This window comes from Cyprinodon tularosa, unplaced genomic scaffold (assembly GCF_016077235.1).
Source record: "Cyprinodon tularosa strain WSP-4 unplaced genomic scaffold, ASM1607723v1 ctg332, whole genome shotgun sequence".
Lineage (NCBI taxonomy): Eukaryota > Metazoa > Chordata > Actinopteri > Cyprinodontiformes > Cyprinodontidae > Cyprinodon > Cyprinodon tularosa.
The window spans coordinates 1,901,573-1,914,908 of NW_024039044.1; the positions used below are offsets into that span (position 1 = coordinate 1,901,573).

A 13,336-nucleotide genomic window follows, 5' to 3' on the forward strand; every position below is an offset into this window, starting at 1 on the left:
CAACCTCTCCCATGTTTTTTAAATAAACAATTTCTAAGGCAAAAGCAACCCCTAAAAAAGATTTAGAAAATTTAGTTCGTAGATAATTTATAATTACATTTCTTTTTTAAAGCATATTTCATTTCTGCCAGAAAAAATTTTTAAAAATTTAAAATACTGTACATCAAGTGAAAACTTCACCCCCCAAACCCCCAACCTGTTTCCTGTTTATGAAAAAATCAAACTGGGGGATTTCAGACCTCTAAATTTTTTTGTACTGTGCCCAAATTTTGATGAGAAGAGGGTGTGTAGCAAATGGGAGAACTAAAGGGTAAGTTGGGGTTTCTCTTATTTTTTCCTGGGGCTTCAAAGATGCCCAAACCCATATTCTTCTGTGAAATCCCCCAAAAACCCCGACAACAATTTGAATACCCCCCAAAAACCAGCGCCTTTGAAATAAAAAACTGACACAGTTTGGGGGCGCAAATTTTGGGAGCCCCCTAAAAAAGCCCGCCCTGGGTTTTGAAAAAAAATCGGGGCCTTTTTTTGAAAAAGAACACATCTTTTTATGCTTTGCCTTAAAAAGAGAGAGTTTTAATTTTTGAGATAGAAACTTTTTTTTCCCCCTAGAGGGAGGGGTTTTACTTTGTAGCTTTTTCCCCATTTTCCCAAATTTCAGCCTTATTATTTTGCCAGTATTTGGTACTGGATATGCTTGATTTCTCATCCTCCTTTTTTTTTTTCCTTTCTTCCTCCCTCTACTGTATATTCTTTTCTTCTTTTTATCCAGTTGGTAAAATAAAGATATTTTTTCAGAGGAAAGAGTTCAGAAATTCTGCAGTGAGAGCCAGACTGAGATACAAGGTTAAATGTACCAAATGAGAGTTCTGATAAACCGTAGTATTGATTAGATTGCCAGGCAGCCCTAACAGTAGACCTTGTATAATACATGTGGTGCTGCATTGATGGAAAATAGATGTTCATGGACTAATAGAGAGTAATATATATTTATCTGTGAAAAGTGAAAGAATAATATAGGAGTACTTTGTGTGCATAAACATTATTGCTTTGGAAGTATAATCGCTGAGAGACTTCTGCTTGTTTAAGAATAAGACATTTAGTTTTTATTCTGAAAAAAGAAGGTTTTCAACATGATGGAAATTATCTTAGCAGTATAGAAGACATTTTGGCTTTTATTCTGGCTGTGTAGATAAGCTAGTCTCTTTATGATGATGTCGGTTCTATTTCATGTAGATTTCAGTGTCTCTACATAGTTTCTGCACAGCTCTGTCTGTTCTGGTTCTTTATAGCCTGCTTATTTGCATAGCAGGAATGAATGACAAGTGAACTGAAACAAGACCAGATCTTTTGGTTGTGCCCGTTCTGTGGATGGGGTTGGTAGCATGGCCTTTCATCAGTCGCTACATTTTACATTTATGTCCTTTTTTTTATTTTTTATGGTGGATGAAGGGTTATTTCTGATCAATTTTGGTTGACAGAGTTATTGCTCCCACTGCTCCTGCAGTGGGAGCAACATAAATACTAATTTTACTAATTTTACACAATTAATGTTTTTAATTGTGTAAACAAAACATAGAGCATCATCCACAAACTGTCTTAGATCCACATTTTTGCCCTGTGATTGATATTAATAAATCTGTTATTATTTCTGTATACATAACGAGGTTTATCTGTGGTTCATTTAATGTAAAACTGTATCCTTTTTTATTTTTTAATTAACATTACATGTAATACATATTGTTCAGAAACATAACAGGGTTAATGTTAGAACATAAGTGGTACATAAGTGATCATTTTCTGTGGTTTATTTCGTTTTAATACTAGACCTTTAAACAACCCAGAACTTTATTTTTAGGATCAGCACAGAAGATGTGGAAGAGAAGACTTTGTTCCCTGTTTATTAAGCAAGTTGATAAATGTAATAAAAGTTTTTATTTTCTATTAACATGTAATATTGCACTGACTGCAGAAAAAAGAAACAATGTGATTATCTAAAGGACATTTAAATGTCTTTAACTAATGTAAATGCTTACATTTTTGTAGCTCAGATAATAGTTCTACTGCTTTCTGATCCTCATAATGACCTTGAAGATGCAGGATGAATATAAATTAATGGGTTAAACTTATAACCAGCTAATTCATGGTCAGGTCAGCATTCAGGTTTTACAGCTAACTTAAATCTGGGTAAAGCTTGTTCCAACAGTTTCTGTGCAGAAGCACGTTCATCTGGCTCTCTGTTCAGCTCTGGGGCTGCTCTGAAATGGGTCATGTACCCTATTGTACTCATTGTTCCCAGATATATTTCATTAGGGCTCTGTTGCTTTTGACTCACTGTGAGGAGATTGATCAAACATCTATGTCGCTTCTTACATCTTCCACAACCAGAGTAACATGCAGCTTGTAATCTGAGCAATCAAACTGCAAATATAGGAGCCACAGGTTCACTGGTATGCATTTTCCTTCAAAATGTGTAGTAAAGATCGAGTTCAACTGACATGGGTGTTACGCCCACCAAGGACACAACATATTTGAGGACACGAGACAAAAATGAGGGTTCAAAAAAAGATGTTTTATTAATAAATTCTCTCCGTTTTAGTTGTTCTTGGTTCGGCTTCTTCAGATGTTCTGCGAAGAGAAAAATAGTTAACGGCCCTCAAATCCCGTGCCCCCAAAAAAAAAAAAAAAGAAACCCAAAGTAACAACAGAAAGTTGGACCTGGCAGGCCGATCAAACAGAATAAAACGGTACAGCAGGGGGCCAACCCTATACAGGGCCGTCGAAGCCCCTACTGGTACCGGACTAAAGGCAAAAAATAACCTAAGCGAAAGAAAAATCGAAAACAGGACTACCGGCCCCGCCAGGCCAAAAACCTCAAGAAAAAAGTAAGAAAAAGGTAACAAAAATACCACATGGCAGGCTGGAACGTCCGCTGCAGGCCGCAGCGACAAGACAAGTGCGCACCGCGCACGATGGAGCAAATGAAGCAGGTGGGAAGTGGCGTCCAAACGAGGTTGGAAAGGAACGCGCAAGGAACGCCTAACGTGCTGAAGGCCAGCCTATTTATAGGCGGACGACAGCACCACAAATTAACATAATTGATTTACTAAAAGAATCCTAAAATATATTAACAAAAGGATCCTTCAACTAAAGTTTATAAGCAAACGAAGAAAAGAAATGGACAAAAATCATAATGTGCCTGGGGCACATAACAATGGGAGCACAAAGAAAGGGTGATAATGATGCAATTTAATCTGATTTTGGATCAGATAAATAAAAAAATTTAATGATACAAATAATAATATCAAGACTTCCGGGAAGAGGATGGGGGCATAGCCATTTTCAGGGGGTCTTAAGATCAGTAAGATCCCCCTATCCTGTCATCGATCATAGTAAATCTGATGAAGTAGACAGTAAGTTCAGCTGTTTCTGAGTTGATTTTTCTTCTTTACCTAATGCAACAGAGAATTTGAAAAATGGTCCAATCCAACACATTTTGTTGTAAAACGCTTACTGCCACTACAAAGGTATTCAAGTATCTGAAGTCTTTAAGTGTTGCCAGAGGTTTGTGATTTCAGGGTTCTACCCAGTACCTTAGCTGTGTCTTGGAATTCATTATGTTGGACAGATGGATGGCAGGTGGCACCAGTGAGGCCTCAACTTTCGACAGTGTCTATACTGTATTTTCTTCTTGATCCATTGGTATTTCTCAAGCTTCTGGTGTAGTCCTATAGTCTCGTGAGACCATCCTGATCTCGCGAGCTTTCAAGGTTTCACTCGCAGATCAGTCTGGAGACTCTCGGTTAAAGAAAATTTGGAGCCGTTCACCAAACGAACGTCCAATCAGCGTTAGCTTTGAGGCAGGTTGAGGAGTGACGCAACGAGAAGCGCGACAGTTCAGTCTAAAGAACATGGCGGCTTCAGCCGATGAAACTAGCGTTAGCGTGGCTATCGAGCAAGTTTAATCGGAATTTCAGAGTATTTCTTCACTGAAAGAAGGAGGAGGCTTTTCTCAAAGGAAAAAAAGTTTTTGCTAATCTCCCGACTGGTTTCGGCAAGAGTAGCCTGGCTTGTGGTTGTGTTTTCGTCGTCGCTCTGTTAGTACGTCATATGCTTTGTTGATCTGATTGGTTTATTTGGCCGGTCTATCAGCTAACCAGTATTTTCGCCCCTTCCCAAAATTACATCAACGGAAGGTTTCCAGATGGATATGCAGAGTAAATCCATCTGGCGGAGTCAGGTTAGTAGTCCTATGGCCCACAGGATAACTGGTGCACCCTGCAGTCGTACAAATATCCTAAATATACAGCAAAGATACAATGGAATGGCTTTAATTAAAGCATATTTATGTGTTTGGATGGCCTAGTCAAAGTCCAAACCTTATTCCAATTAAGGATACCTTCGAGACCTGTAAACTGTATGGTAAAATATTCTCCATTCATATTTAGCTTAAACTTCTTAAAAAAGAAGAGGGGGTCAAAAGTCAGTCTGTAGCTGTGTGGTAGAGACAACACCTAAAGACACACCTTCTTCTACGGTAATTGTGTTGCAAAAAATATTTGCTTGTCAAAATATCAAAGTTTCTCATTTAAAAAGATATTAACATTTTAATTCTAGCTAGCATTGTACCTAAAATTGTAATTGTATTGTAAAAATGACTGTGAATGAGAGGCTTGCAGCCTCCTTTGCATTGATGCTTACATCTGACCCCAGAAGAGTTCTGCTCTTTTAATGCTTTGCTCAATCCAAGCCTTCGTGGTAACTCAGAGTAGAAAGTCACTGACTCCTCAGTTCAGTCAGAAAACAGAAATTAGACATTTTCCAATATTCAGGACCAGTTTACTTTCAACATCTTTGCTCCAAAATTCAGTATTTTTAGATTAGCTGAACCTTAACAAACATTTGAGGGCCTGTCCATATTTTCACCTTAAATATATTTCTAGAATATGAAGCTCCAGGTTTAGCTAATGTGAAATCATCCCCCACAAACTGCTTCATCATATGTTAAATTTCTCATGTAAGAGCAATAATAATGAACAAATCAATAAATTAATGTATCAGAACAGTTAATCAATTAGGTCTACCCCATGTCTAGAGCAGGAAATTGATGAGGGAGGCAAGGATCGGTGGTCCTGGGGAGGGGATTCATGTTGTAACACCAATGGGAGTGTGTTCAAAAGATAAAGGGAGGATGAACATGATCTAAGGGGATAATTCCTGGTAGACTCTCAGGGAGTATCAAGCTGAGTGTGAGCACACAAGTCCACACGTGCTTGCATCACAAGAAGTGTTTCTTTTTTTGTTTTTCTCTGTTTCCTTTGACAGAAGGAATAACTGAATTCTCTGCAGTAAAAACAAGCCAGAGGCTTTAATAAGTCCACGCAGGGTAGCATGTTATGCATCAGGTTGTAAATATTGGAGCAGCTTCTGTGACTAGAAAGCACTGACTTTTATTCAAGCCTCACTGACATTCCCTCAGAGGATGCTACTCTTTGCTCAGGTTATGTGTTTATCTTCAGGCTATGTGTTTATATCTAAAAATCCAGCTTTTATCCTCCTGCACCGCTGCCTGCACCTGGGTGAGTGCCAGGCTGTCTATTTTTCTTGTGGTTTCTGTTCATAATTTGTGGAGAATGGTGTTAAATATACTTCTGTGTTTTGTGTGTCTTTCTTGCAGTGGAGTTTGATGACTGTGAAGGAAATAAGAATGTGACGTTTGAAGTGTCAGATCCCAACTTCCAAGTGGATGGAGATTTGAACCTCGTTCCACATCAAGACGTGGAGTTCTGTGAGCCAGCGTTGTTGATCCATTGGTTGGGCACACATGCAGATGACATGGCACAGGTGGACATTTCAGGACTTCCTGTTCAGTCAGCAAACACTCTCAGGGTGAGTTATGTGCATATTTCTCTTCAGTTTATTCTTTATTATGAATAATATTCATATCAAAATAACTAACAGCACCTCTTGGAATATGAAATATATTATTGTGTCTTTTATTATATTATGTATTTTATTCATATGTTTATATGTTTTGGCTTCTCAGTGACGCATTGGTAGCACTGCTGCCTTGCAGGAAGAATGTTTTGGGTTCGATTCCTTTCCGCATGGAGTTTGCATGTTCTCCCTGAGCATGCGTGGGTTCTCTCCTGGTACCCAGGCTTCCTCCCACAGTCCAAAAACATCAATGTTAGGTTAATTGGCTTCTCTAAATTCTCCTTAGGTGTGTGTGTGCATGGATGTTTGTCCTGTTTGTATCTGTGCCCTGCAATGGACTGGCGACCTCTCTAGGTTTTACCCCGCCCTCACCCAGAGACAGCTGGAGATAGGCACCAGCACCCTTTGTGACCCCAGCAGGGATAAGTGTGACAGAAATTGGATGGATGGATTTATGTGTTCCAAGCAATGTCCTCTCTTTGATGAGCCATGTTCACATAAGTCCTGTTTCTTTTCATAATGTTGCAAATAGTTAATTTAGAAAGAACAGGAAATACAAAATGCTAAGTACTGGTGAAAATTCTCAGTCATCCAGGTCATAGTCATTCCAAAAAAAAAACCAAACCAATGGACTTTGTTTCTAGGTTTGAAGACATTTTGCTTCCCATCCAGGATGCTTTTTCAATTCAAATGTCAGAAATAGCACTGAGTTTGAGGCTACAGTGAGTCCATATAAGCCTTAATTTGCTTAGAAAACATGCAAATTGAAACAGACCATTTGGTTGGAATGGGGGTTGTTTGTCTTCTTTTGTTAGCCTGCAACGCTCCATACCGGTCTATGTCTCTGAAAGGGGGGGCATTAAAGAGAAGTGTTGGCCTGGCTGAATAGGCGGGGTCTTCTGTCTCCCTGTAAAGGGGTCGGGGATGCGATGATAGCAAGAAGGGACTAACTCAACTGCTGTACTGTAGGTTTTTGAAAGCTGAAATCTGAGTCCACTCCCTCTGTTAAAGGTTGTTTTTTCTTTCTTAACATAGATGGCTTCCTTCATGCCCCTCTCAAACCACCTATTTTAACCTGTTTAATTTTTTTATTTCATGGAAACAATAAAAACATGGACGTGCTTCTCGGCCACACAATAATAATATTTTTAATGTTTGCATTGGGAGAAATAGTAGTTAAATGTCGTAAGTTTGGTTATTTTCTTCAACATCTCTGTGGATCTACTCTGTTTTACTTTAGTGGTTTTAAAGAATATGGAGGTTTAACAAAACAAATCTTTTCTGATGAATTCATTTTACAGAAACGACAGCTTTACCAACTACCCGATCACTTGTAAAAGTGATGTGTTTTTAAGAGTGATGTGTAAAAATGATGCGTCATGTGTTTTGTTTTATGAATATACATATGTTTGACTGATAAAACATTTAGAATACATAATAATGTGTCAGCAGTGATAAAAAATTAAATTATAGGTCATATTTGATAGAAATATTAAAATAAAAATGTAAATATTAAAATTAAATGTTTAAAACATTGCTATCCAATGCAAACTGATGAATGTTCCCTTATATTTGCATACTTAGAGTGGCTCCAACCTCAGTTCAGCCTGACCTATTGTCTGCTTTGATCGGTTAGTGTTTTCTTGTAATAAACCTTCCCTCCTGCATGCTCTATGAGTTGTCAAATATAGGGAAAAATATTAAAATGTGTCTCAGTACAACTAAATTATTTTGAAGCAGAAGCATGCTGTGCATGATATACCCCTCACCCAGATTTACATGGATTTTACAAAACCAGGCTACGTTACATGAAACAGTCATGCCTTACAGACATAAGAATCCGTGTGAATACAGCTGTAGGATTTGTTTGTGTTATGTTCACTGGCTCCTGAACAGATGCTGGGCTTCATAACTTAAATGATTATTAAAAAAAAAACAAACAGCTGGAATGTTGAAAAATAAGCCAAGTATGTGACATCTAATGTAGCCTGTTTCTGTGGATAGTTTTATTATTGTAATACCGAGCTTTGTGTGAATACATACAGTATTTTGGAATGAGGAAAGATTATCTATTCATATAAACTCAATGTTTATGTTTAAATTGAGGACAATGTTGATCTTGCCTTTGAGCTGCAGAATCTTTACAACTTTGAATAATTAATTTTGCTCCCAAATACAAGAAGCAACCAAGTTAGTTATTTTCAAAATGAGAGACAAACCCCAGCAAACAGATATAAGCTGGAGGGGAAGACATTCTGGCAGCGAAGCATCCACACATTTTTTAATTATCAGCGAACATAATTGCAAACTTAAGAAATTAAAAACTTAGTTCAGAAAATGTTTGGAGGCATCTGTTGTCAGTCACGCTCCTGCATATGTTAATAAATTGCAATGATGACGAGCCCACTGATGCAGCATGAATCACCATCACTTAACATATTTTCATCACCTTATCAACATCTTCCAATTTAATGTAAAGGCATTGCGTAGAACAGAGGTCTTAAACAGGGGGGTCCGTGACCCCTAGGGGGTCCACAGAGGTGCTGCATTGGGGTTACGAAAGTTTATGTTGATTAGACTTTTTTTTATATTCTCCCCTGCAATTTCTTCCACTAATTGAAATTTCTTTAAATACACATTAACATGAATGCAACACACTGTAGTAAACAAATAAATGGAGGCAGAAGATGTCTTTCAGTCATCAATGCACACATTCAGCGACACACAGAGGCTCTTTCAAGCTGGGCACCGTTCCATTCACAACACCTGTCCCATCAACGAGGAATCACAATCACAAATACTTTAATAATCCCAGAAATTACTTTTGTTACATTACTCCATATGTGATAGAGTGACTATAGGACCAGTTTGATATAACACAATTTCATACAATATATATAATTAGGGGGTCTCGCCATCAGTTTGGAGGTCCTTGACCTGGAAAACATTGAAGACCCCTGGCGTAGACACAGTTCATATATGAAGCTTTAAGAAATCTTTAGTAGATAGTATTGTGACTTTATTATTAGCAACTATTCCCTCAGTGTAAATAATACAACTATTATTTTATAATTTCACATAAAAATCTAAACATTAGATTTAGAAAAAGAAAATCTAATTCAAGACTTTGCACATCTGAAGAACAAGACAATTCCAGGTCATTAATATCATGAAATAATAAGATAAAAAGACATAGTAGTGGCATAATGCAGGCAAGTAAAGACAAGCTGAACCACAAATTTATTCTAATGATGTTTCAGTAAAAATTGTAAATATACCACTCAAAGGCATCTTTACACCAATAGGTTTTTAACCTTGATATAAGGAACATAGGTGTTGAGCACTTTTATCTGGGAGTTTGGTCCTGAATAATAGATAATAAGAACCAAATGCTGTTTCTCCATGTCTGGTTCTGGGTCTGATACCTGCATGTTCTGGAAGTTTGATACACAGTAGACACAGAGTGTATACCAGTGCTAAGCCATTCAGTGATTCTTCAACCAGCACTTCAGAACAGGGGAGATGGTCTCTAGTCTCGCATAAGATTTCATTAGGTTCCAATATATAGGGAGAGAATTATTTGCACCCTTTCCCTGAATGGTACAGAGTTGTTGTCAGCTTCTTGTCCTCCTGCCTTCTAGACATGAACATGGTATTCATGTAAACTGGGGCATTGAGATATTTATTTGTATGTTTGCTTAATGCTAAAGGTAATAAATGTTTTATTAACCATTGATAAAGAAATAACACCCTAAAAACAATGCTACATTATGTTTTTTTTTTTATTAAAAACATATTTTTAGTTTAGCTACATATTAAAGCAAAAAAAAAAAAACTAATTGAGGCAAAAAAACAAAAAAAACAAAGTGTTTTTTTATACACATACATACACACATATCTTGTGTCATACTATCCCTATGGGGACTTTCCATCAACTTCCATTCATTTCTTACTAATTTCTATGGCCTAATACTGGGTACAACTTTATAATCTCTGATCCAATTTCTTTTCATTTCGCACTCTCTGTGTAAAGCTCGGCTCCAACTAGGCAGGGTGGGCAGATTTGCGCAGATTTTCACTTGCTTCTCTGTGCCACACAAATTAAAACAATTTCCCACATTTGACTTGGAAAATTATGAAAAGTTATCAAAAAAAAATAAATATCAATTGGTGCAGCTTTAAAGCAAAGCCATAATTAACGAGTGTGCAGCATCTCAAACCAGAATGGATGGAGAAAGTTCATATGTCTATATTGAAAGCATAATGTGATCTACGTCAAAAGAAAAGAAAAATGCAACAATAAACGCAGTGGGAGGGTTTATATGCTGACGGGGGCATTTTTTGAAGGAGATTGATAAACTGTGGTTTCTTTCCCTCATTGTTTTTGCAAGGAAGAACAAAAAATTTGTCTTGATGAGATTTATTTTTCTGCTAATGGTTTCTGCGAGACAAAATAAATCAATCTGATTATTACAAATTAAGTAATTAACTAACCAAGTCTTTCAGGCGAGAGATCTTATGTTGATTATATCTTTTTTAACTGTCTTGAATTTTTACTTTGTTTGAGTGGAATTAAGTTTTATGAGGTTTTAACAGGTAAAATACCAAACAGGAAGTACGCATGAGTAGAGCGGATGTAGATTTGACCAATCAGAGTCCTACTGCCCGCGGCACTGTCTGCAGTCACCTACAATTTTGGAGAGGTGCAGCAGAGTGTCTGCCGAGGGGGCGGCAACGTCTCTGCGTTCACTGCAACACCTACGCAAACAACTTAGTTTCAAAGTAATCACATTAACTTTCCCAAAACATTTGTGTCAGGATTTGGTTGTGGTTTAAGGACCCAAATGCAGAGGCAGGGAGGCAGAGGTGAGTTTCTTGTAGATTTAATGAAAGGTTAAAGCTGCAGTCTGTTACATTGAGAAGAGAGCAGACTTCGACTGAAAATTTAAAGAAAAACAGGTTTCATGCCACTCACCCACCCTCTCTGCTTCACTCATGCCCCACCTCCAAGCTCCACCCCTCTCACAGCATCTGCGCGGCTACCGCATGCCACCAGAAGCGTCCAAGCAGCGGACGCGGCATGGAGTGTGAACCGGTAAGAGCGATAACACTCACCTCCAAGCAGCTAGATATAAGATGCTGGTTATACCGAAGTTACAAAGCGGCAGGTTCAGTGGTGAGAGGGAGGGGGCGGGATTCAGCGTGTGTGACCTGTGATTGACACTCCATCAGACGCTACTCTGGCTGTGAATGGTTGTTTTGTCTCGTCCCGAAATATTCTTTCCAGATTGCAATACAGGCAGTAGGCGGGACCAATTTAAGCAGTTTTTGTCACAGGTTACATATCACATGTACTGCTGTCTGGGCATAGGGACAGTTTTAGCCAATATGACAAAAAAGTGATTTTTAAAAACTTACAGACTTCAGCTTTAACAGACAACTGAGGCAGGAATCCAAAAATCAAACTTGAAAAAAGTAAAACAAACCAGAAACCATGAAGACTTCAGGGGAAAACAATCACGACGAGGAAGACACAGTAAGACGGAGTTGGAAGTTAGACGAGGAACCAGCACTGAGGAACTGCACAAGGAGAGTATTTATGGCTAACTGAACAAAGAGAGGACTAACGAGCAGATTGGGAGCAGGTGTGGAGAGACGAGTCTAAGGCGTAGGGAAAAGGAGACAAACAGAAGAGGGCAACAAATAAAAAACTGAGAACTGAAATATAACCAGAAAACACAACAACATAAGAATTAAACCAATAAAACTAGAAAACATGGAGCAAAGTTAAATAGAATACTCAAAAGAAAACATAACAGAAGCAAGACTGTGACAATTTGCCAGTTTTTGTAAATAGCCTACACTATTTCCAAAACTACTGATAGACAACCAGTAATTAAGTGTCATTATTTGTCAGGTCAGGGCAGGAACAATTACACAGTTCAGCATTGTTTTGGCAAACTTACGCAAGGGTTCCTCTCAAGTGGAAGTGGTCAATAAGTTCCATGGTGCAGCAGACACCCTATTTCACTGAGATCACTTTCAGAGCATGTGATTGGGCTTAGATCGCTTTATTGTGTCATAGTAGTTGAATTTTAGGCTTAAAAGAAGTGCAAAAAAACAGTGAAGTGTTTATTTATGCAATACTACCACCATCTGGACTTTACCCTTTTTTCCCTTTTGGATCTATCATGATATCAAATTTAACTTTTATAGATCTTATAAATTTTTTACTGCTTATGTTTTTTTTTCCCTGTTCATTAACTTTATGAACAGAATTTTTTTATTATATAAAAGTTCAGAAAATAAGCTCCAGAGTCTACAAATGTAGTTTCTTACTTGTAAAATTGTAAATTGTAAACCTTGCTTGCATTTCATTAACTTACATTCTGCCTAAATGATTGGCGCTGTTCTAGTTTGATGTAGAGTTGGTTTGGCAAGCGGCAAAGAACAGCTTCCTATTTTAGAGAGGTGGCCAGCGGTTAATTCATCTGGGATGTTTCATGATCAGCTGCAAAGGTTCGATGGGGTGCTTATGTAGAAGCATCCAGTAGAAGCAAGGGGCTACACACCAACCAACACTAATTTTTGTGACCTCCAGTTGGTGTCGGCCAGGTGTTATTACCACCAGCTTGAAAAACAGTTGTACTTTTTTTCATCTTATCCTTAGCCCCCCAGTTTAATTTCTCTTCCCTGGCACATAATGATTTCACTGCAGTCCCTGGTGTTTCTAAAGCCACGTTTATCATGGTGGACCTGCCACTGACAGTGCTGTACTTTATGCATGGAAAACTGATTAGAAATACTGATGGACAGGGATCTAGCACTAGACTTTCTACATCTTATCACCTTGAGAGACTGAGGTTGTGGCTGCATGGGGTCTGCTGGAGGACTACTACTTGAGCCTTGACTTTTTTAGCTCCAAGAGTTTCCTCACAGGATTAATTGAACTTTCGACACAGAGAACAGGACAGAGGAAGAGACTCAAGCAGGGACAGAAAAGCAACAAGAGATAGGGAGAAAAGTCATCAGCCCTTTTCCACAGAAAACCCCAGGATTTGTATTACCCAGGTAATACTGTAGGAATCTCGGGTAATCCATCAGTGTGCTCTACTGTTACTCTGGAAGTCCTGTGACAATCAACAAGGAAGAAACTGCACATACCCTCAGTCCAGTGGATGGCAAAAATAAGAACATGTAATTGGGTCTCTCTTTACAAGTGCCAACCAGCTATTCAGTAGGTATTATTAGCTATTCAGTAGGCAAGATTAGAAAGTTGATTTGACATTTAACATTTTATTAACATGCATATGATCAGAGTTGCTTTTTATCTGTGATTCATTTACAATAACTAAAAATAATGTACATAGTTATTTTCATTTAATATAATAAGGTAAATATC

General features: G+C 38.0%; 1 protein-coding gene across 1 annotated transcript in view; it reads left to right on the top strand.

The window, feature by feature from the left end:
• cdh13 (cadherin 13, H-cadherin (heart)) overlaps positions 1-13,336 on the top strand; it is a 496,790-nt gene that overhangs the window by 176,235 nt on the left and 307,219 nt on the right. The window contains exon 3 of the mRNA XM_038293940.1: positions 5,675-5,886. Coding sequence (XP_038149868.1) covers positions 5,675-5,886 — 212 coding nt within the window. The remainder of the gene's footprint in view (positions 1-5,674; positions 5,887-13,336) is intronic.